Source organism: Nyctereutes procyonoides, unplaced genomic scaffold, assembly GCF_905146905.1.
Source record: "Nyctereutes procyonoides isolate TBG_1078 unplaced genomic scaffold, NYPRO_anot_genome, whole genome shotgun sequence".
In the NCBI taxonomy this organism is placed as follows: Eukaryota; Metazoa; Chordata; class Mammalia; order Carnivora; family Canidae; genus Nyctereutes; species Nyctereutes procyonoides.
In genome coordinates this window covers 25,105,326-25,131,487 of record NW_026575030.1, presented here as the reverse complement: position 1 = coordinate 25,131,487, position 26,162 = coordinate 25,105,326, and the positions used below count along the sequence as shown (strand labels likewise).

Below are 26,162 nucleotides of genomic sequence, written 5' to 3'. Positions count from 1 at the left end.
GATATAATGTCCCTCTTCATCTCTTGCTAGTCTTTGGGATAAACTATCTGATATGAGGATTGCTACCCCTGCTTTCTTATGAGGACCATTTGAATGGTAAATGGTTCTCCATCCTTTCGTTTTTAGACTGGAAGTGTCCTTAGGTCTAAAATGAGTCTCTTGTAGACAGCAAATAGATGGGTCTTGCTTTTTTATCCAGTCTGAAACCTTGTGCCTTTTGATGGGATCATTAAGCCTATTCATGTTCAGAGTTACTATTGAAAGATATGAATTTGGTGTCATCATAATACCTATTCAGTCCCTGTTTTTGTGGACTATTTCTTTGGACTTCCTCTTTCTTTTACAAAGTCCCCCTTAATATTTCTTGCAGAGCTGGTTTGGTGGTCACATATTCTTTGAGTTTCTGCCTATCGTGGAAACTCTTTATCTCTCCTTCTATTCTGAATGAGAGCCTTGCTGACTAGAGTATTCTTGGCTGCATGTTCTTCTCATTTAGGACCCTGAATATATCCTGCCAGCCCTCTCTGGCCTGCCAGGTCTCTGTGGAGAGGTCTGCTGTTAACCTAAAACTTGGCCCCATAAAAGTTAGGGATTTCTTGTCTCTTGCTGCTTTAAGGATCTTCTCTTTATCTTTGGAATTTGCAAGTTTCACTATTAAATGTTAGGGTGTTGAATGTTTTTTATTATTTTAAGGGGGGATCTCTCTATCCCCTGGATCTGAATGCCTGTTTCCCTCCCCAAGTCAGAAGTTCTCAGCTATGATTTCTTCAAGTATGCTTTCTGGTCCTCTCTCCCTTTCCACATCCTCTGGAACCCCAATTAAACGTAGATTTTTCCTTCTGAGGCTGTCATTCATATCCTTAACCTTTCATCATGATCTTTTAACTGTTTTTCTTTTTTTTCTTCAGCTTCCTTCCTTGCCATCAACTTGTCTTCTATGTCAGTCACTCATTCTTCTACCTCATTAACCCTAGTCGTTAGGACCTCCAGTTTGGATTGCATCTCATTTAATTGATTTTTAATTTTGGCCTGATAAGATCTAAACTTTGCAGTCATGAAGTCTCTTGAATCCTTTATGCTTTTTTCCAGAGCCACCAGTAGCTTTATAATTGTGCTTCTGAATTGGCTTTCTGACATCAAATTCTAATCCAAATTCTGTAACTCTGTGTGAGAGAGTACTATTTCTGATTCTTTCCTTTGTGGTGAGTTCTTCTTTCTAGTCATTTTGCTCAGTGCAGAGTGGCTAAAAACAAGTTGTACTGGAAAAAGGAAGGGAGAAAGAAAAGAAAAAAAAAAAAAAAACAACCCACAAACAAACAAAAACAAAAAAAAGGTGGGGTATCCTCTGGTTCTATATACTGTAAATACCTCGACTTCCTCTGGAGCTTTCCAGTGCTTCTCGGTCAAGGACTTGCTCTTCCTCTGTCCTTCTAGCTGGTCTTCTGGGGGAGGGACCTGCTGTGCTGATTCTCAGGTATGTGCACCTGGGGGAGCTGCCCCACTCCCTGCCAGGTGCACGGCTCAGTGGGAGCTGTTTATCCTGTGAGGCCTCTGTTCCCTGGTGGCCCCACTCTCCCAGGCACAGGGTGACACCAGGAGGAACAATCCCACTGGTGGCGGCCAGCTCTCTAGCTCTGGAGTCAGCTCCCACAGTAACTACTGCAGCTTCCAGTCCACACTGGCCTGGATGCTCTGGGCGGGGGGGACCCTGTGGCAGGAGCGTCCTCGCTGTCCTGGGCTCTCCCAGCCTTTGCCTGTCCCAGGATCCTGGGCTGTGTCCCCCGGCGCCTGGGATCCGGAGCCTGTGCCGCTGGAATTGCGTTCCCGGGGTAGTGCAGCCCCCTCCGCGGGGAGCCGACGCCTGAGCTGCTCCCGAGGCCCCTCCAGGCGCGTGCTCCAGCCCTTTACTGCAGTCGCTCAAGGTGTGTGGCGAGCTCTCCCCTGGGGCGCACTTCCTCCATTAGTGACCCCGGGAGCCAGGAGGCTCCACTGCCCCTCCTGGGATCCTGCCCGAGTTCCCTGTGAGTGCATTTCTGTTCGGGAAGATTGTAAAATTTCCTGCTTCTCCTGGACTGGGCTTTCCTGTCCTAGAGGTTCTTGCTGCCTGGCCTTAGCCCGGCTCCTCGCGGGGGCCCCTTCCTCACTAGATTCTTTTTTATTTTTTATTTTTTTCTGTCTTCTTACCTTGTTAGGAGTGTGAACTCTTCTCTCTGTAGCATTCCAGTTCTCTCTTTAAATCTCAGGCTGAATTCATAGGTTTTCAGGATGATTTGAAAGTTATCTAGGTAAGTTGGTGGGGATAGGTGCCTTGGGGATCCTACTCTTCTGCCATCTTGCCCCACTTAACATCATTTTTTTGGAGACCATCTTTTTCCCACTGGATATTCTTTACTCCTTTGTCATAGATTAATTGACCATATGAGCATGGGTTTATTTCTAGGCATTCAATTCTGTTCTGTTGGATCATGCGTCTATTTTTGTGCCAGTTCTGTACTATTTTGATTATTACACCTTTGTAGTAAGTCTTGAAATATGGAATTCTGATACCTCCAGCTTTGTTTTTCCTTCTCAAGATTGTTTTGGCAATTTAGGGTCTTTTGTAGGTCCATACAAATTTTAGGATTGTTTGTTCTAGTTTGTAAAAAATGCTCTTGGCATTTTTATAGGGATCATATTGAATTTGTCAAATTGCTTTGAGTAGTTTGGACATTTAATGAAATGCTTTCTATCCATGAACATGGAATATCTTTACATTTGTTTGTGTCATCTTTAATTTCTTTCATCATCTGTTAGTTTTCAGAGTATAGGCCTTTCACTTCCTTGGCTACATTTATTCCTAGGTATTTCATATTTTCCAGTCCAATTTAAATGGGATTTTTTAAAACTTATTTTTCTACTTCATTATTTGTGTATAGAAATGAAAAAGATATTTATATATTAATTTTGTGTCATGTGACATTATTGAATTCATTTATTACTTCTAATATATTTTTTTTGGAGGCTTAGGATTTTCTATGCATAGTATCATGGCGTCTACAAATAGTGACAGTTTTACTTCTCCCTTCCAAATTTGGGTGCATTTTATTTCTTCTTCTTGTCTGATTGCTACAGCTAGGACTCCCAGTACTATGTTAAAAAGTGGCAAGAGTGGACAGTCTTGTCTTGTTCCTGATCTTAGAGGAAATGCTCTCAGTTCTTCACCATTGAGTATGATGTTATCTGTGGGTTTTGTTATATATCGATTTTATAATGTTGAGGTATATTCCCTCTAAATTCATTTTTCTTAAAGAGTTTTCATAGTGAATGTATGTTGAATTTTATCAAATACTTTTTGCGCATCTATTGAGATGATCATATCATTTTTATCATTCATTTTGCTAATGTGATATATCACATTGAGTGATTTGCATTTTTTTTTAGATTTTTAAAAATTTATTATTCATGAGAGACAGAGAGGCAGAGACACAGGCAGAGGGAGAAGCAGGCTCCATGCAGGGAGCCTGATGCAGAACTTGATTTCGGGACTCAAGGATCACGCCCTGGGCAGAAGGGAGGCACTAAAGCACTGAGTCACTCAGGTGTCCCAAGTGATTTGCAAATATTGAACCATCCTTACATCCCTGGAAAAAACTCCACTTGATTATAATGAATGATCCTTTTAATATATTGTTGAATGCGGTTTGCTAATATTTTTTGAGAGTTATGCATCTGTGTTAATCAGGAATCTTGCCCTATAGTTTTCCTTTTTTGTAGTTTTTTTGTCTGGTTTTGTTATCAGGATATTGTTGACCTCAGAGAGTATATTCAGAAGCTTTCCTTTTTCTTTTATATTTTGGAATAGTTCGAAAAGAATATACATTAACTCTTCTTCAGATGTTTGGTAGAATTCACCTGTGACTCAATCTGGATGTGCATTTTTTTTGTTGGAAGTTTTTTGATTATCTGTTGAATTTCATTAATTATAATTGACCTGTTTAGATTTTCTATTTTTTCCTGATTCAATTTTGTAAGTTTCTACAATTTTTCGGAATTTATTCATGTCTTCCAGATTGTCCACTTGTTGACATATAATTTTTTAGTCGTTTCTTACAATCCTCTGTACTTCTTCAATGTCAGCTGTTACTCCTTGGCTTTAAGACTTTGTTTATTTGGGTCCACTCTTTTTTTTTGCTTTTGATGAGTGGCTAAAGGTTTATCAAGTTAGTTTATTTTTTCAAAGAAATAACTTTTAGTTTCATTGATTTTTCTATTGATTTTTTAGTCATTTATATCTGCTGTTATCTTTATTGTTTTTTTTCCTTCCACTACCTCTGAGCTTTGTTCTTATTTTTTAGTCCTTTTAGGTGTATGGTTAGATTATTTGAGATTATTTTTGTTTCTTGAGGTAGGCCTGTATCACTCTAAATGTCCTGCTTAGAACTGTTTTCACTGCATCAAAGATTTAGACTTACTGTGTTTTCATTTTTATTCCCCTCCATTTTTTTTTTTTTAGAGAGAGAGCAAGCATGAATGGGGGGGGGGCAGAGGCAGAGGGAAACTGAGAATCCAAAGTAGGCTCCACGCCCAGCATGCAGCCCAATTTGAGGACCTATCTCATGACCCTGAGATCATGACCTGAGCCTAAATCAAGAGCCTGATGCTTAACCAACTGAGCCACTCTAGCGCCCCATATATTTTTTAATATTTTATTTGATTTCTTCATTGACCTATTGATTGTTAGTAGCATGTTGGTTAGCCTCCTTGTGTTTGGGTTTTTCCATTTTTTTCTTGTCACTGTTTTGTAATTTCATGCTGTTGTGGTCAAAAAAGATGTTTGAGGGCAGCCTAGGTGGCTCAGTGGTTTAGTGCTGCCTTCAGCTTCCCGGTGTGATCCTGGAGACCCGGGATCGAGTCCCACATTGGGATCCCTGCATGGAGCCTGCTTCTCCCTCTGCCTGTGTCTGTGCCTCTCTTTCTCTCTATGTGTCTCTCATGAATAAATAAATAAAGTCTTTAAAAATAAGCTTGAAATGATTTCAGTGCTTTTAAATTTATTGAGCCTTGTCTTGGGGCCTAACATGTGACACCCATCCTGGAAAATGTTTCATGTACACTTGAACAGAATGTGTATTCAGTTCTGTTTGGATGGAATGATCTGTATATTTCTGTTAAGTCATTCAAAGGCACTGTTTCCTTATTGATTTTCTGCTTAATCTATCGATTGATATGTGGTGTTTTATAGACCTCTACTATTTTATTACTGTCAATTTCTCCCATTGTATGTTAATATTTTGTTTCATGTATTTCAATGTTGGCTACATAGATATTTACAATTGTTATATCCTCTTGTATTAACCCTTTTTCATTGTGTAGTCCCTTCCATGTCTTTTGTTACAGTTTTTGTTTTAAAGTCTATTTTGTTTGATATAAGTATTGCTACCCCATGTTTTTTTTTTTCACTTTCATTTGCTTCAAGTATCTTTTTTCATCCTTTCACATTCAGTCTGTATGTATCTTTAGGTCTGAAGTGAGTCTTTGGTAGGCTGCATGTAAGTGGATCTTGTATTTTTATTGATTCTACCACCATGTGTCTTTTGATGAGGACATTAAGCCATTTTACATTTATAGTAATTATTGATAGGTATATGCTTTTGCATTTTCTAGTGGTTTTGTAGTTTTCTATTCCTTTCTTTTTCTCTTGCTCCTTTATAATCAATATCTTTCTTTAGTGTGATGATTGGTTTTCTTTCTCTTTATATTTTGTATGTGTCATAGGTTTTTGGCTTGTGGTTACCATGAGTTTCATATATAACGTTCTAAGTATATAGAAGTCTATATTGATTTGATGGTCATTTATGTGTGAATACATTCTAAAATAACTTTATTTCTTCCTTCACGTTTTATGTATATGTTATCATAATTACATATTTTTATTATTTGTATCCCTTAACTAATTTTTTAGATATACTTAACTGTATTACTTTTTTCTTTTAACCTTCAAACTAGCTTTATAAGTGATTGCCCTACTACCCTTACTGTATGTTTGGTTTTACTCATGACTTTTTTTTTCTTTTGTGATTTTTTTTACTTCTAGTTATGACACTTTCTTTTCCACTTAAAGAAGTTCTTTTAACATTTATTGCAAGGCCACTTTAGTGATAATGACCCTTTTTTTCTTTGAGAAATTCTTTATTTCACCTTCAATTGTGAATGATAACCTTGCTGGATAGAGTATTCTTGATTGTAGGTTTTTTCTTTTGAGCACTTTGAATTGTGTCATGCCATTCTCTTCTGGTCTGCAAAGTTTCTGCTGAAAAATCATTTCATGGCTTTAAGGGGGCTACCCTTGTATATAACTAGTTGCTTCTCTCTTGCTGCTTTAAAAACTATCTTTAGTCTTTTTCCTTTTTTATTTCAATTTTTATTTAAATTCTAGTTCATTAACATATGGTAAGATTGGTTATAGGTGTAGAATTTAGTAATTCATCACTTACATAAAACACTCATTGCTCATCACAAGTGCCCTCCTCAATGCACATCACCCATTTAGCCCATCCCCCACCCACCTCCCTCATCAACTTTGGTTTGTTCTTCTCTATAGTTTAGAGTCTCTATGGCTTACTTTACCCTCCTCCCTCTCTTTTGGGCTCTTTCCATAATTTGACTATTGTTGATAATGTTGCTATTAAAATCAGGGTGCATGTGTCCCTTTGAATCAGTATTTTTGTGTTCTTTGGATAAATCTAGTAGGTCATAGGGTAATTCTGTTTTTAACTTTTTGAGGAGCCTCCATAGTGCTTACCACAGTGGCTGCACCAGTTAGTATTCCCATGAAGAGTAAAAGAAGATTCCCCTATTTCCACATCCTCACCATCTGCTGTTTCCTGTGCTGTTAATTTTAGCCATTCTGACACATGTGAGGTGGTATCTCACTGTGGTTTTGATTTGCATTTCCCTGATGATGAGTGATGTTGAGCATCTTTTCATGTGTCTGTTCGCCATCTGGATATCTTTTTTGGAAAAATGTCTATTCATGTCTTTTGCCCATTTCTTAACTAGATTACTTGTTTCGAGGGTGTTGAGTTTGATAAGTTCTTTATAGATTTTGGATTCTAATCCTTTACCAGATATGTCATTTGCAAATATCTTCTCTCATTCCATAGGTTGTCTTTTAGTATTATTGATTGTTTCCTTCACTGTGTAAAATATTTTTATCTTGATAAAGTACCCATAGTTCATTTTTGCTTTTGTTTCCTTGCTTCTGGAGATGTGTCTTGTAAGAATTTACTATGGTTAAGGCCAAAGAGGTTGCTGCCTGTGTTCTTCTCTAGTATTTTGATAGGTAACCTCCTTAGATTAATCTTGTTTGGAACTCTACTTCCTGAACCTGGATGTCTGCTTCCTTCTCCAGGTTATTAAGGTTTTCAGCTATTATTTTTTTTAAATAACTTTTGTACCCCTTTCTCTCACTTCTCCTTCTGAGATGCCTATAATGAGAATGTTTGTTTGCTTGATATCCAAGGTATTCCTTAACCTATCCTTATTCCTTACAATTATTTTTTCTTCTTTTCACTGTTCAGGTTGGGTACTTTCTATTCCTCTGTCTTTCAGATCACTTATGCACCTTCTCTTCTACTGTTGATTTTTCATTTCAGTTATGGTATTCTTCAACTCTAATGATGATTTTTTATATATTGAATCTCATGTTAAAGTTCTCACTGAGTTCATCCACTCTTCTCTCCAGTCCAGTGAACATCTTTATGACCATTATTTTGAACTCTGTCAAGTAGATTTTTCCTTTGTTTCATTTAGTTCTTTTTCTGAGGTTTTGATTTATTCCTTCACTTGGAACATATTCCATCTGTCTCCTCATTTTGCTTGACTTTTTTTGCTAGGTTTTCTTTATTTCTATAAGTTGGGTGAAACAGCTACTGCTAAATTTAAAGGAATGATCTTACGTATTGTCATCCCCTGTGTAGATTGCACATGCCTAGTGACTTTGGTTGGCTTGCTGGAGCTGTGGTTTTTCTGTACTATGGGTCCTGGAGCATTCTGTGCTGGGAACTCTCTGAAACTGAAATGGGTGTTGGCCAGGGTGGTCCTACGGCTGTCCACACAGAGTGCTCTGTCAGGACAACTGAAGATAAAGTGAGTATATACTGTATTGGGGTATGGAGTATGGATGACTGAAGCTAAAGTTGGTACAAGCTGGGATGTCCTGGGGCTCTCCACACAGAGCACCCAAGCAGGATAGTTAAAGCTGAAATGGATGCAGGGTAGGGGGGTACTCTGGCAGGATGGCTAAAGCTGAAATTGGTCCAAGTTGGGTATCCCAGAGTGATTTACACAGGGGGAGCCTTGGTGGGAGGCTGGAACTGAGGCAGAGTGTAAGCCAGGGTTTCCCAGTGTGCGCCATGTAAACGAAGCCCTAATGGAGTACCTGGAGCCAAAGTAGCATGGACTAGGGGTTTCTGAGGTGCTCCATGCAAGGGGTGCCTAGTGAATTGTTTGGAGTCAACATTATGTGGGCCTGGAATGTTCTGGAGTGCTTTGCACATGTGTCACTTTGGCAAAGGATTTAGTGAGCACTGACCAGGAGTGTTCTGATTGTGCACTGCACTGGGGCTATCCTGATGGGATGGCTGGGCCTGGTATAGGCTAGGGGCCCAGGGTCATTGAGGTAGTAGGCTTGCTAGGGTATCTGGATCCTGGCTTTTGTCCATGCCATCAAGATGGAGACAAGAATTTAAACCATGGTGCTTGCCAGCCCAGAGAGTGTTTCAGCAGCTCCCTTACCATTTGGTGGAGTTCTAGGGGTTGACCTATTATATAGTATTTGTTCTTTTAAATAGTAGTGGCTTTTTTTCTGTGGCCCAGGTCATCAAGGGCTGGCATGAGCTAAGGTGGAGTGGGGAATCATAAATAGTGGTAACTGTTTAATTGGCTCTCAGTTCTTCTTCGGGAAGAATTGCTCTATAAGTAGGTGTAGATTTGGTGTGTCTATGGAGGGAGTGAGTTCAAGGTCTTCCTATGTTACCATCTTGGACCAGAACTCCCAAGTTCTATCTTTTAATGCTTAATCTAGCTTCTAGAAGGTAATCTACAAAAATCTGGAAATTCTTCTATCATAAAGTGAAACCATAATATTCTTAACTTCTACTTCGTGTACTCCTACTATTCTCAACACCGCAGGTGTATCACTTGTTTATGGTACATCATATTGTCAGTTTTATACTTGCTTTGCTTAAATTAGTAAATTTTAAGTTTCCTGCTGGTCAGTTTCTTTTTACCCTGCCATTTAGTGTAGTACTTTGAACATAAAGAGTAGCAATAAATGCAATTTCTGATAACAGTTTTTTACAGTATGACCTATAAGTATATTTCAATTACTAACAGGTAATGAACATAATCAAAGTTGAAAACCTCAGCCAAAAATTATTGGAGTTGGAAATTGAAGTAAATTATTAATTAATTTACATATTATTCCTTTTTACTGAAATCAGTGCATAATACTAATGTGTATTGATTGAAAAATTATAATTATTTACACATACATGTATGTATAAACAACAGCAAATATACTATTTTGATCTGGTTAATGATTTGACAATTATTAGAGAAGCAATGAATGAAAAAAATATAAATTGAGGAAAATGGATCTCTTTTCTTGCTGTATTATTTCCTTCATTTCTCTGTTCCCACATATTACCCAAATCAGTAATCACCAACCAGCTGTTTCTTACTCCAAGAACACTGTTCAGAGTGTCCCTGAACCAAAGTTCTTTCTTTGTAAGGCTGAATCATCATCTACATATAGTATCAGCAATTCAATTTCTTTTTGTATATTATACAGATACTTTTAAATCGTTTTTACAATGTGAATGATTATGACCAATATTTTATTGATTGCTTCTTTTGTTGACATAGAGTAAAAGAAAGAGAAAGCAAATTCAGAAAGCATGTCATGGAGCAGATAAGGTATTTAATATACTGACACTCTGCTTTTTAAGCAAATTAAATAAAACTATGTCGACATTCTATTTGGATTATGACTGTGCCATTCTGAAGCTATCCAGAAATTTTAAACATAAATGCACATAGATGTCTGTCTACAATAATAGGTATCTGTGTCTATAAACTGTTGTAACAATACAAGAATACATAAGGGTACTTATTGAAATAAAAAAGAAACAAACATCATCTCAAAAACATAAATTTTATCAAAATGAGACATAGAATTATAAGTAAAATCATAACTAGAAAGATGTTATATGCAGAAGTAGCGTAGCTTTACTTCCTTTTCCTACTCCTTTTGATCACTTTTCCAAATCCATGGAGTCTAAACAACATAAACCTTTCCCTATAAGAAAACATTTTTATGCAAATATAGTATATTATTGAAACGTACCATCTGTGTTTTATTGTCTAAAGGATTTTCCCTTAAATTAATTTGATAAAAATACAATGATTTTGATAGTCTATCATAAGTTTTAAATGGCAAATCTTTCTACATGTAAAAAGAGTTTTCTTGTATTATAGATAAAATCTATAATGGGCCTAGTATGGATTTTCATAATAATATATTTCATTATGCAGTAACTATGTGTATGTGTCTAATTCTAAAGTAATCTTAAAACTCAAAAGATTAAAATAAGTTTATATGAGACTAGATTTATATATGGAGAATATAAAACAATATAGATATGATAGATTTACAAATAATTTTATTACTTACCTAGCAGTCAATTATTAGGATTCAAAAATTGTTTACAAATTCAACAAATGTTTGGATGTAAAGAATTGTATTTATCCTATTATGAAAAACATAATTACCTTATTTTTTTCTCTAGACTCTTTTTGTCAAACTTTTGAAATTGTCATGAATGTGTAGAATTTAAATGTGATTTAACAAAATCCTTTTTCTTTCTTTAGGAAAAAGTCAAAGAGAAGGAAGAAAATCTGAATCTTGTAAACCAATTCTTAAAGTAGAATACAAGACCTGTAGAAACAGGTATGCATTTTTTACTTTGAGGGATATGGGAAAATATATAAGAAACAGACAAGCAAGGAAATAGCCTTTAATGTTTATGTATTATTTAAAGTTTCATATAATTATATAAGTATATTAATTGGCTAAATCCTCTTCATTGATAATAGCTTTTTTATTGCTTAATAGGAGTATCTATGATATTATTATTATGAGTATTTCAATAGCGATTACTAAGTATTTTAACTTTCAATGAATATTCAGATGAATATTATATACATTCATTTTAACAAATTAAGACTTTTGGGCCATGCATATTTAAGTAGCAATCATTCAGTATTATTAAGCAGAAGCATACCTATTGATATTGCACATAAAAGAATTAAAACATTCCCAAGTCTTTGTACTCTAGGGTTTTACATTCTAAACTTGGAAAGATTATAGTTGGGTGGAAAGATAAAGAGTTATGTATATAGCATAATAAAAAAGTACTAAATTTAAAGAAACAGAAAACTAAATTAAATAATAATATAGAATAAAATTTTATCATGTATATATAGAAGCCTTATCCTATAAATCAAGAATTTTCTTTTTACTTACAATAATTATTAGTGATTAATAATCACTAATCACTAATTATTAGTGGCAATATTCTCATCTGAATTACCATAATTTTAAATCTTGCCTAAACCTTAATTTTATTTTAACTCTAAATTGTATAATTCTACTTTGTATTACTTACATGCTCATACTGGAGTGTATTCTCAGTATTATAGATACATTTAATGTTTGTTTACACTTGCTCTTTGAAAGATTTAATAGTATAAAATTATGGCCATTTTTAATGAGTTTATATATATAAACTATCAAATATGGTATATAGTTAAATATATAGACATATTTTATGTATATATTTTTATAATAGTTTATATATATACATATTTATGTGTGTTTATACACACACAGTAGATCAATACTTGTTTAGTAACAGCTGAATGTTACTATGTATCATAAATAGTAAAAATGACCACAGTTTTGTACAACTATAGTTAAAGTATTAAAACACTTTATTTTTTATTTATTGTTTTAAACACTTTAAATTTAATTATTATAGATGGAAACATTTTACATATGTCTTATATACATACTATATATGGAAACATTTTACATATATTATATACATATATTGTTATGTACATATATTATTAGTTATTACTACATTGTACACACTGTACAACTTGTTTAGTTTACTAAAATGAAAGAGAATGCTGCCTCCTTTTGAATCTATGATTATCTAGTAGGAGAAGTAAGGCCATAAACTAGTGGTTTCCATGTAACATGTGAGGTGTTTTTATAGAGATATGCTATGAGAGCACAACAAAAAGACACCTAACTGAGACTAGATAGGAGAAGAGAACAGTGAAGTAAGTTTCTTCTTGGGAAGGGTGTATCTGAGATGAGGCATAAGGGATAATAGGATTGTGGCACACAAAGTAAGGAAAGGATGCAGGTTAAAAGAAAACACTTTCAGAATCAAGAATTCAGGTCAAGGCAGTGTAAAAATAATAAGATCCTTGGCATAAGGGGTAAGACAGCTATGTGACCTTGAAATTTTTAATGAACTCTTTTAGACTTTAATTTCCTCATCAACTATACCTATCTCATCGTGATGTTTGTAAAGAATAAATGAAATTATGGAGTTTGTAATATCATAAGTTTGATGAGTGGTACATAGTGGATTTCTTGATAAAAAGAAGTTATCATTATTGTCATTATTAAAGCCATGGTGTTTCACATTGTGAAAATTATTCCACTGATCTTAATTTAATGATTTATTCTAGTAATTGGTAACCCAACTTTGTGTAGAAATAATTCTTTAGATTTCTAATGTGAAATAATTATGTATTATTGATCATAATTACCTTCATCCCATTTACTGTGCACTTTAGTACATTGTGTTTGTTTAGATTACCAGTAGATTAGAAAAGTCACCTCTAAAAGCAGTAGTTTTCACAGCTCAGAATGCAAGGAAACTAAACAGCAGAGGAGCACCAAAGTTAAGAGTACTGAAAAGTACTGTGACAGCAAAATAGGCCATAGCCTGGAACTAAAAATAAACAGCTCTATTTCTGCTTCAACTAGTACACAGTAGAAACTTTGTGAAGTCAAAAATTGGGATGTCTGTGGCAGGAGCAAGAACTTTAAGAAGAACTCTACCAAATATGCAGCAGCAATAGAGTGCCTTAAAGGATTCCATAGCTAGCAGATGCAAGGGGTATGTTTTCTTCTTAGTTTATCTTAGATCAGCCATTCACAAGCTGGCTTTAAATTTCTAGGGATGAACAACAATTCTGCTTAGTAATCATTGGTCCCCAGTCACCAAATTGCTTATTGGCACCCCACCCGCTATGGTCTCTAGGCTTAATAAATGTATCCTCTTCAAAAAAGGAATAATGATCTCTACCTGCTACCACTAACATTATCAAGTTCTCTGTGGTTAATAAAAATTACTTTCTGCTAATTTTTAATTTCTATCATGGCCACTTATTGATAGACTTCATGCATAAAGTTCTCCAGGCCTCAGTATAACCATCTGTTAAATGATAATAATAGTTTTCTCATTGAGATATCATAAAGATTAAATACAATAATGCAAGTAAGCATTCTTCACACAATACCCAGAACATCATAAATACTCCACAAATGTTATTTTAATATATTATATTATGTTGCCCAATTTATTGCTTAATCTTGTTGCCTTCATTGAGACAAAATTTTAATGCTTTTTCTATACTATACTTATTTTACAAATTATACAGTACTTTTTTCTTTTGGTTGTACGATACTGTGGATTTTGAAATATGTATAAATGCCTGAAATCACCACCACAATAAGATTACAGAGTATTTCCATACCCCCACAATTCTCTCCTGCTGTTCCTTATAGTCACACTTTTCTCCACTTCTAACCCCTGACAACCATTGATTTGTTCTCCATCACTGTAGTTTTGCCTTTTTAAGATGTCATATAAATGAAGTTATGTATTATAATCTTTTGATCCTAGCTTCTTTCACTCAGCATAATGCCTTTGGGATTTATCCAAGTTGTTGTCAATAATTTTTAGTTTGTATTAATGTTTTTTCATGTATGAAGACATTTTTAATCATATTTATTTATTTTGTAATAGTCCATCTGATCAGTATACCAGCATACACTTGTACTAAATAAATAGTCAAGGAGGCAGTTTTGTGTGTGATATAGCATTTACCAAATTGTGTCTCTTTGATCACTAACTGTATTCATGGAAAAAAAATAGGAATCTGTAATCAAATGCATTTGAGAGGTATGGGAAATTCTGGGTTATATAAAAGTAAACAGGACTATTTACTGTATAGTTTCTTAGAATCTTTGCTATATGACCTGAATTATAAAATTTCAAAAGGGAGATATTGTTTGCAAGTGTTTGTCAAATTTTATATTAAAAACTTTTTTTTTCAGAACATTTGTTGTTTTCCAGTTTTAGAAATATTAGTTTCTAAAGTTTTTTCCACATTAGGCTAGAAGTGAAAAACATGTACATGGGCACTGGATTTGAATTTTTATCCTGCCACTACATAGCTCTGAACAAGTTTACCTACATTAATCCCAGAGTCATCTGCTATAGGCAGTACGGACCACTCTTTAAGAGAATAGACTTCAAAATCTGGGAGATCTGTTTTCTTTTGGGTTTTTCTGCTTAGTTGTTATTTAACTTCATTAATGAGGATTATACTTATGAGGATTTAATGTTATAATTAATTTTCTAATGCAGTTATTCATGAGTGGTTTCCTGAGCATTTTCCTGAGGAAATAACTTTTTGTTTAGTTATTCACTGGTTTACAGAGAGTGCACATAAATCAGTTAATAACTTCAGACCCAGTGTTTTCTGATGCAGAGTCCTAATAAAAGCAGAAAAGGTGCAAAAACACTTACTCATTTCATTAGAAATGACTTTTGAGTCTGGAGAAATCTTAATATAAACATAGGAAAAAGCTTGCTGCTCAAAACCTACTATTACTAGGTCGGTAATTTATGCCAAATTACTGAAGCAAGACTAGCATCAACTTATATAGGACTCAAGGAAAATAAAATCAGTATAGACATTTTATGTGTAGGTTTTAATAGAAGTTTTGTAAAAGCTCTTTTTTTCTTGTTATATAGTCAGCCTAAGATTAGCAAATGCCTCATTGATAATGCTTGGTTCTATGTACAGTACAAAATGAAAGAAAAAGGAAAATTTATTGAGTGATTTTAGAAACTAGTATATTCTTCAGTGAATAGATAGAAATGAATTATTTAGAGAAGCATATTTTCTCAAAGAATTTGGTAAAATAAGTAGTCCTTTTTAAAAATAATTTTTAGAGAAGGATATTTTCAGTTTGATATTTGCTTATTGAAAATACTTCATTAGCGGGGCACCTGGGTGGCTCAACGGTTGAGCATCTGCCTGGGGCTCAGGGCTCAGGTCGTGATCCCCGGGTCAGGGATCAAGTCCCACATCCGGCTCCCTGCGAGGAGCCTGCTTCTCTCTCTGCCTCTCTCTGTGTGGCTCTCATGAATAAATTTAAAAAAAATTAAAAAAAAAATACTTCATTAGCATATTTTATATACATAAAGTAGAGATACAGGTATTAATTTGAGAAAAGTGAAAAATTATGACACTATTTCATAACTTTATGACAGATATAATATTTTATAGTCACCTCAGCCCCATTGTATTTATCTAATTGTATCTAGCAAAAACAGAGCCTAAAATATTTGATTTAGTTTTATTAGCTAAATAGAACCAGCTGACCTGGGCATGTGGGTGGCTCTGTGGTTCAGCATCTGCCTTTGGCTCAGGTCATGATCCTGGGGTCCTGGGATTGAGTGCCACATCGGGCTCCCCTTGGGGAGCCTGCTTCTCCCTCTGCCTATATATCTACCTCTCTCTGTGTGTCTCTCATGAATAAATAAATAAAATCTTTAAAAAAAAGACCTGACTGACCCTAAGTAAAATTTGTAAGATCACATTTACTCTTCTTGGTTTTCTCCATCTTTTTATCATAACTGTTTTCCCACAAAAACTCCCTTATATAGAATTTTCATGTTACCTTTTACCACTCTAAGCTTGCTATTGTCACATTTAATTTTATATTAGAATTTTCTTCTTTTATCCCACATGCCAAATGGTTAATATGATAGACTAACATAGCTTAATATTCTAATTGTAGTGATACAGAGTTTTGGAAATTAATACTGTGAAGATATCCTTTTGAGTCAGTGAGCACCTCTACCTCCCTCCAACTTCTCTACCTTCCCTCAACACACCTTATCACCTTTAGACTGATTCATTAGTAATTTTATTATTGGGGAGGGAGAAACAGTCTCCCCACAAGGAGCCCAATGCAGGACTTGATCCTGGATCTCAGGATGATGCCCTGAGCCAAAGGCAGATGCTCAACCACTGAGCCACCCAGGCATCCCCATTAGTAATTTTAATGGTGAGAATTCACATCCAGAAAAAGGGAAATGGTAGAATAGTAAGTCTTTTGGGTGAGATATTTTGGGCCAGGAAAAATGTTTGCTGTCAAACTGCATTGTATATAATCCCCACCAAACTTATTGTTCATCAGCTCAGTTCTATGATATTGTATGATCTTAAAGGATTCTCAATCTCATAACTTTTTTTTCTATATAGTGAACCATTCATAATATTTTCTGGTGGATTGTCCTATGACAAAGCTTGCAGAAGACCAAGTTTAACCATCATGCATGGAAAAGCAATTACAGTGCTTGAAATGGATCATCCTATTGTTGAATTTCTTACTTTATGTGAAACACCCTATCCAAATGGTAAGTAACAGAAATGAAAATACTAATGTTAAAATTCATTTTTGAAGCAAGTTCCTAATAAAATTAAGCTTAAATATTTTTAGTTTTGGCAGCTGACATCCACTGTGGTACAACATTGTGAGCTACAGGTGCTGGAGCAAGTTCCGCAACTGTACCTACTTGACAAACTGGAAGTAAGACAGATGTAGTACAGCGGTGCTGGAGTTTCAGGTTCTTATATCAGGTAAGTGCTTTAAACTTTGATAAGGATGGTGGAAGCTGAGCTGGGAGGGTCCGATAGGGGTCCAGGGTGAAATCACTTGGGGAAACTGAGGTCTCCTAATAGCCTCTCCTAGACCAGCTCCACCCATCCCATTCCAACACTAATCAAAGTTAAAGCACTTACCTGATATCAGTGATCTGTAACTCTGGTGGTAGTGCATCTGTTTCACATCTGGCTTTGCTTCAGATGCAACTGCAGCACCTCTGATTACTCTAGGATTGCTGATGTGTGGTTAGTGATTTATTTTAATTTTGAGAATAATTAGAAGGGCATTTGGGAAGAAGGATGCATCCTGAATATAAAGGCTTTTTATAAACATAAAAATTAAACTTATGTACAAACTGTATGATAAAAAAAACTGTATGATGAAATCTAATAATAATAAAATATTTTAATAATGAAATCTAAAAATTGAGAAGGGTGAAACATAAGCGAAATGAGTTTATGATTAAAACAACATAATATATGTGTATATAGATATATAACTATAATTTCAAGAAGAAACATATAAGAGAAAGAACACTAGACTTGGAGACACAATATTTGGTTTTATGATTTAGGTTTGTCATTCACTAGCTAGGGTAAGTCATTTTACTTTTATGAGTTAGAGTTATCATTTTTAGAAATAGAATAATAATATTAACCCCACATGATTATTGGAAGGACAAAATGAACATATTTTATAACTATGAAGATCTATAAATTGTTTTATTACAATTGTATTAATTTGCTTTAAATTCTTTAGTTTCATATTTAAAGATAGGATAAATTGACATGCAATAACAGTCAATGTGGCATTTTATTTCCAGAATTGCTGAGACAGACAAGTTACCTGTGTTGTTAACGAATCAACAAATATTTATTAGATGCTTCTATGGCCTCAGTATTACAAAGACTTATTGAGAATACAGATGAAGCATGAAAGTGATCTCTGATGTCAAATCACATAAAATCTAGTTGGATGAGGGAAATAATTATGACTTAAGTTTTAAAAATATAACACTTAAGTGTTGAGTTATGGGTCAAAGTTTAAATAGTGTACTAATTTAAAGGCTAGTCAGATAGTCAATAGCTGAAATATTCTTGCAAAGCCTCATGGAAAAAGTAGACTTTAGATAAACTTTGAAGAATGACTTGGCACATGAAAAGGATATTGAATAAAGGTTTTAGAATTTATAAGGTTTGCTAGAGTGAGATCAACTTAGAGAAAAAATTGAAAGCCTTTTAGAGGTATTTGGAAATAGCAAGCTACAGAGAAGTTTTGAGAAAATATTGAAATGGAAGAAAGCAATGTTTTTAGTAAAATTGGCCAAAAAGGGAGTGTATGGGTTGGGGATATAGGATACTGAAATCTTAAATTCCAGATTCTAGCTGGGCAGTTTTTACGACCATGTTCATTAAAATGGTCCAGATCTGAAACACAGTGGTGCCTGAAGGCATGGAAGAGGAAACCCACTGAATTTGGTCACCAATGTCATAGAGAGTGGCATGATAGATGATAGATGAGTCAAAGATAACATTTTAAGAGTAGTGGTTTCAGTGATGGCTCAGTTGGTTAAGTGTCTGCTTTAGGCTGAGATCATGATCCAGCGGTCCTGAGATAAAGTCCTGTATCTGAGCCCCTGCTCAGGGGGGAGCCTGCTTTTCTTTTTCGCTCTGCCCCCTCCCCCTACTTGTGCTCACTCTCTCTTCTCTCTCAAATAAATAATTTTTTTTCAAAAAGTAGTAGTTTTATATGCATTAACAGTTTTTGGAAAGAGAAAGATAAGTCTGTTATAAGTCAGTAGAGTTGCTTAGCAGAAAAAGAAAAGGAAATGTTTTTTAATATTTATTTATGACTTATCAGAATATAGATGTTCTTTAGAGTCGTGAGAATGCATGATAAAAGAACAAAGGGAGAAAGAACAAACGGGATCCCTGGGTGGCGCAGCGGTTCGGCGCCTGCCTTTGACCCAGGGCGTGATCCTGGAGACCCGGGATCAAATCCCACGTTGGGCTCCCGGTGCATGGAGCCTGCTTCTCCCTCTGCCTGTGTCTCTGCCTCTCTCTCTCTCTCTGTGTGTGTGACTATCATAAATAAATAAAAATTAAAAAAAAAGAAAGAACAAACAGAAGACCAAAAGGATTTAAGATTTAGGAAAATGCCTCCTATTAAAGACCTTAGAGAAAAATGTATGTGCCAGTAATAGAGACTGACAGTGTTTGAACTCTGCAACCACACATTTTATGTGTGTGTATGTAAATTTCTGCACATCAGTAGAGATGTTAGGATAATTTCTAATAATATTAAGTAAATTATGTCTAATCACTTCCAAGCAACAGATATGTCTTTGTCTTTCAGAGTAGTGGTAATGAGGATGGAATTTTTATTTGTCAGGAGCTAAGGGAAATATTTTAACTTTACTCAGCAAAATATATTTTATTAATATTTCTGGTTAAATCACTAATACATGAAAATGACAGAAAAGACCCCATAATGCACATTAGTGTATAATGAAAACTTACTGCCCTTCCAGAAATGACTATTTCTAAGTTTCTTATGTATTCTCCCAGAAAGTTTATGCCCATGTGTATTTATCTATGTATGCATTATCTCTTTTTTGTACAAATGACAGCATATTCTATGTGCTATTCCATATTACACCTTTTTTTTCACTTAGTGTATTTTGATTATGATTCCATATTAGCAAATATGGAACTTCATTCTTTTTTACAGTCACATAGTGATAAATTTTACACATATGTTAAACAAAAATAAATTTACTAACAGTTTTTAATATTGATAAACCATTTGTGATATCTGACAATTCAATTCAACTTGTTTTTCAAAGAGCAGAAATTTCTCATCTCAGGGGTATTGCTCAGAGTAACTAAGCAACTATACTCAGAATTTGTCAATTTCACATTTACATTTAACAATATCTGGTCCTCTACAAGCACAAGCAACTAATGCGTTTCTCTTCAGAGAAATAGTAATTATGATGAGCTTTTTACCTGTTGGGGGCTAGGGTTAAAAGACTGGGCCTGCTCAAAAATAAACCAATCTAATAGAGGAAGTGATTCTATTGGCATCTACTGATCATGTACTATGTGTCAGGCTTTGCATTGAATATCTTCATATACATCTAATCTTCATAATAGTCTAAGGTAGTTATTTTGCCATATCAATAAATAAATAAATTGAATTTAATTGAGCTAATAAGTTAATGAATTTCCCCATTCAAACTGTTAATAAATAATAGATACAAAATTGAACCTAATACTGACTCCTAAGGAAATCTTTTTATTCAGAGGTTACTACAGTACACCAAGTACTTCTACAAAGGTAAAACTTTTGCCACCAGTTTTTATTATTTGAAAAGAAACAACTAAAACTGATATACCTACTTAAAGTGATAAAATAGATATAACTACCTAAAATGATTATGAATTTTTCTTTCATGCCAGTGTCTCAACTATTTTATTTTTGTAGCAGTTGCTTCCCAATCAATGACTGTCTTAAAAAGAAGACCAATGAGTAGTACTATAGAACTCCAGTGTTCTTTCAACTGAAAAACAAACCAACCAAACAAAAAACAACCATTTTTTAACCCTAAAACCCCTAAATTCAAAAGTACTAAAATATGTTAAAAACTTAAAACAGCTGTAAGAGAAACAGAGGAAGCCTCAATTCAAGAACAGATTGAATGGCAAATAGTATGAAGACTGCATACTGTCCTATAAATGTGCACCCAAACAAGGGTATACTCCTCAGTTTTGGGGCTTCTGTTTCCAGTTTTTCTCTCATGGCATGTGACTTGTAAATATGAATAGGTTCTATAGCTCCTCAAGACTATAAAGGCCTGTGAAGGACTGTGAAGGCCATCTCTTCCAGTTTCCCCCTAAAACTTGAATATTCTGAATAAAATTCCTGCCAAATGACCGTTGAGGTTAGGATTAAATACTTTTTAAGTAGCTAGTAGAAACTACTGGTATAATGAAAATACATGGGAATTTAGAATCAGAAGGCCTGGGTTATAGTTCCAGCCTTTTCAGTAAACTAGCTTTGCAAATTTGTGCCAATCTCATAACCTCTTAGGACTTCAGTTTTCTCTATGAAATGAAAAATAGCAATACCTGTTCTAGCTACTGCGAATCAAATATCATATATGTAAGACATTTTTGTAAATACGTTTTTTTCTTTAAATTGAGAACACTTTATGCCTTTCCTTTATTTGTCACTATCATAGATGGAAAGCAATGTCTTCCCTGACCACAATAACTAAATTAGTGCTCTCCAACTAACCACAAGTCATTTCTTATACCATGACCCTTGACATTTTTTTTTCATAGCTCACATTATTTTCTGAATTTATCTTGTTTACTCCTTCATGGTTTGTATACATCCCTACAAAGCCCTAGAATGTAAACTCCATGAAAATAAGGACGTTGTCAATTTTATTTTCCACGTATCCTTTGTTTTAAGAATAGTTGGTGGAACATATTGAAAGGAGGAAGTGGGGGGGGTTAGATTTAAGAACTTGAAAATCCTAGACTATCCTCAGATTCCCTGCCTTTTTGAGGTATATACTCTTAGGCATATCTTTAAATACATGTTAAATAACACTGAATTGAAATTACATTTTTTAGTATAAGGAGTGTTGCTCTCATCGGGAAGGCAGAACTATTTTCTTAGAACAACTCCTTGTACGCATGAAATCAGATCTAAAATGGAAGGTTATGGAATAAGATAAATGTTTGTGAGACAGAGATAACACTGTCTTCAAATAATCTACTATTATTACCACCTCATGATTATTGAGAAATGTTTAACTCTATGCCTATGCAACTTCTCATTTTCATATTCCCAGTAATGATCTTAAAGTCTGAGAAACACAATATTTTTTTAAAGTGCTCTTTGTTTTTCTTATTTTGGTTCATATTTTGGTCTTCTGAAACAATTTAAATAAGTTTTGTGAGGAGATAAAAGAAATGAAAGTTTGGTGACTTTATAAAATATGAAAACTTCCACTTTTTATTTTTTACTTGTAGAATTTCAAGAACCTTATGCTGTTGTAGTACTTCTGGAGAAAGATCTCATTGTAGTTGATCTGACACAAAGCAAGTAAGTTATTCATTTACAGATTAATACTATTTTTATACTCTACTCATTACAACTAAAATACAGGAAGATGTTATAAAGAATTGACATTAGTATGTTAGATGGTAAATATTCTTTATGTGGAACATTGTTAGGCTAGAATTTTAGAAATGTAATTGGTTTAATAATAAAAACTAAACCAAGAGAGTTTAGGAAACAAACACAATTGTAACACATTTTAAAGGCAACACCTGTTGTTTGGAAAGATGCATTTAGAGTCTGAGGATACATAAAATGGATCACATTTCTGCCATTAACCTAAGCAAACACAATTGTTACGAAAATTTTTATGGTGTACTACATGGCCATCTGCTAGACTATTGACTAAAGGAAAATGGCACATTAGAATAGTATTATTGGACTATTGCAGCAACAATACAGAAGAGCAGGATCTCAAGGGTAGAGAAGATGGAAGTCTTTCACTTTTTTATTTTTCATTATGTTGTAGGCAATGAAACAAATATAAAATATTGCTGTTAAAGTGGCACTCTCAGCTCCATTACGTGAACAGTAAAAGCAGATAAAATTGATGAACACTGTCTTCTTGCTGCACATTTTCATAGTAAATGATGATAGGCATGAAACTGATTTCCCCTCACTTTTTTCTTTTTTAATTGAAGTATATTTAACAGATAATGTTATACTAGTTTCAGATGTACAGCATATTGATTCAACAATTCTATACAATACTCAGTGTTCATCACAATAAGTGTAATTACCATCTGTTGCATTATGATATTATTACAGCATTATTCACTGTATTTCTATGCTGTACTTTTCATCTCCATAACTTATGTATTTCATAACTGAAAGTTTGTAGCTCCTAACCCCCTTTATTTCATCACCAGTCCATTTTGTCTCTTTGGCAATCACCAGCTTGTTCTTTGTATTTATGAATCTTTGTTTTTGTTTCTTTGTTTACTTGTTTTGTTTGTTAGATTCCACATGTAAATAAAATTACATGGTATTTTTCTGTCTGACTTATTTCACTTAGAATAATACCCTCCAGTCCCATCCATGTTGTTAAAAAATGGCAATATCTCATTAGTTTTTATGGCTGAGTAATATTCCAGTATCTATCGATCGATTGATCAATTGATCTTCTTTATCCATTAATCTATCAATGGATGTTTAAGCTGCTTCTATATCTTGGATATTGGAAATAATGCTGCAGTAAACATCGTGGTGCATTTATCTTTTTGAATTAGTGTTTTTTGTTTTCTTTGGGTAAATACCTGATAGTATGACTACTAGATCAGATGGTATTTCTATTTTTAATACTTTTAAAAACCTCCATACTGTTTTCCATGGTGCCTGCACCAATTTATATTCTCACCAACAGTGCACTAGGGTCTCTTTTCCTCCACATCCTTGACAACTTTGTTGTTTCTTGTCTTTTTTATTCTAGTCATCCTGACAAGTGTAAGATGACATCTCGTTGTAGTTTTCATTTGCATTTCCCTACTGATTTGTGATATTGGGCATTTTATCATGTGTCTGTTGGCTATTTGTATATCTTCTTTGGAAAAAGGTCTATTCAAGTTCTCTGCACATTTTTAATTATTTGGGGTATTTTTTCGTGTTAATTTGTGTAAGTTATTTAAATATTTTTGGATATTAACCTTTTATCAGATACATCATTTGCAAATATCTTCTCCCATTCAGTAAGTTGTCTTGTCATCTTGTTGATTGTTTCTTTCACTGTGCAAAAGGTTTTATGTTGGTGTAGTCCCAATAGTTTATTTTTGCTTTTATTTCCCTTGCTGGAGGAGATATATCTATAAAACTGTTTCTATAGCAGATGTCAGAGAAATTACTGCTTATGTTTTATTCCAGAGGTTTTTGGTTCCAGGTTTCACATTTAGTTAGGTCTTTGAATTTGTGTGTGTGGTATAAGAAAGTGGTCTAATTTCACTCTTTTACATGTAGCCGTCCAGTTTTCTTAGCACCGTTTTTTAAGAGACTTGTCTTTTCACATTGCATATTCTTACCTCCTTTATTGTAGATTAGTCAATCATATAAGCATGGGTTTATTTCTGGGCATCCTATTCTGTTCTGTTGGACTTGTGTTATGTATCTGTTTTGTTTTGTTTTGATTGCCAGTATCATACTGTTTTGATTATTACAGCTTTGTAGTATATCTTGAAACCTGGAGTTGATGAGACACGTACAGTCTTATTCTTCTCAAGATTGCTTTGGGTGGCGCTTGAGTGGTGCAGTCAGTTAAGCATCCAACTCTTGGTTTTGGCTCAGTTTGTGATCTCAGGGTTGTGGGATTCAGTCCCACATGGTGGCCTATACATTTTTTTTTGTACTCTGTCTACTTTTGGCATCATAGTAATGCTGACCTTATAGAATGAATTTGGAGTTTTCATTCCTCTATTTTTTAGAATCATTTAAGAAAAAATATTTAACTCTTCTTTAAATGTTCGGTAGAATTTGCCTGTGTAGCCATCTGGTCTTGGACTTTGGTTTGTTTAGAGTGTTTGATTGCTGATTCAACTCCATTAATAGTAACAGTTCCGTTCAGATTTTTGATCTTCCTAAATTAGTTGTAGAGAATTATGTTTCTAGGATTTATTCGTTTTTTCTAGGTTGTCCAATTTTTTGGCATATAATTCTTCATAATATTCTTATAATCCTTTGTATTTCTGTGGTGTTGGTTGTTTTCTTCATTGCTGATTTTGAGTTGTCTTTTTTCCTTGATGAGTCTGGTTAAAAGTTTATCGGTTTTGTTTATCCTTTTAAAGAACCAGCTCCTAGTTTCATTGACTTTTTCTTTGTGTGTTTTTTTAATCTCTTATTTTATTTATTTCTCTCTAATCATTATTATTACCTTTCTTCTTTCTGGCTTTCAGCTTTTTCTGGCTCCTTTAACTATAAGGTTAGGTTGTTTAAGGATTTTCATCTCTTGAAGTAGGTCTGTATTGCTATAAACTTCTCTTAAAACTGCTTTTGCTGTGTCCCAAAGATTTTGGACTATTGTGTTTTTATTTTTCTTTGTCTCCATGTATTTTTTTATTTCCTCTTTGACTTCTTGGGTGTATAGCCTTCATGTGTTTGTGTCCTTTCCAGATTTTCTTACAATTGATTTTCATTTTCATACCATTGTGTTTAGAAAAGATGTTTGATATATTAGTCTTCTTAAACTTATTGAGACTTGTTTTGTGACCTAACATGATCTATCTTGGAGATTCCATGTACAATTGAAAAGAATGTGTATTCTGTTGTTTTTAGATGAAATGATATGTATATATCTGTATACATCTGGTCTGTTATGTCATTCAGAGGCACTATTTCCTTTAGATTTTCTGGCTAGATGATCTGTCCATTGATATGTGAGGTATTAAAGTCTCCTACTATTATTGTATGACTGTCAATTTTTTCCCTTTATGTTTTTTAATATGTGCTTTATGTATTTGGGTGCTCCAATTTGGGTACATAGGTATTTAAAATTGTTATATCATCTTCTTAGATGTTCCCTTTATCATTATGTATTGTCTTTCTTTGTTTCTCACTAGTCTTTGTTTAAAAGTCTTTTTTGTCTAAGTATTGCTACCCCTGTTCTCTGTCTGTATGTGTCTTTAGGTCTGACATGAGTCTAAGCAGCATATAGATGTGCCTTGTGTATTAACCATTCAGTCATTCTATGTCTATGATTGGAACATTTAGTCCCTTTAAAGTAAATTGTTTTCTAATTGTTTTTGTAGTTCTTCTCTGTCCCTTTCTTCTCTGTCCCTTTTTTCTCTCACTCTTTTCTCTTGTGATTTGATGGCTTTCTTTAGTGTTATGCTTGGATTACTTTCTATTTATTTTGTGTAGGTTTTTGATTTGTGGTTACCATTAGGTTCATATATAACATCTTATGAGTATAGTTGTCTATATTAACTTTATGGTCACTTAAGTTCAAATGCATTCT

At 34.2% G+C, this 26,162-nt stretch overlaps 1 protein-coding gene across 2 annotated transcripts in view; it reads left to right on the top strand.

The window, feature by feature from the left end:
- STXBP5L (syntaxin binding protein 5L) overlaps positions 1-26,162 on the top strand; it is a 336,858-nt gene that overhangs the window by 156,216 nt on the left and 154,480 nt on the right. For both annotated transcript variants that reach the window (XM_055316232.1, XM_055316231.1), the window contains exons 9-11: positions 10,912-10,990; positions 16,687-16,841; positions 22,135-22,207. In XM_055316232.1, coding sequence (XP_055172207.1) covers positions 10,912-10,990; positions 16,687-16,841; positions 22,135-22,207 — 307 coding nt within the window. The remainder of the gene's footprint in view (positions 1-10,911; positions 10,991-16,686; positions 16,842-22,134; positions 22,208-26,162) is intronic.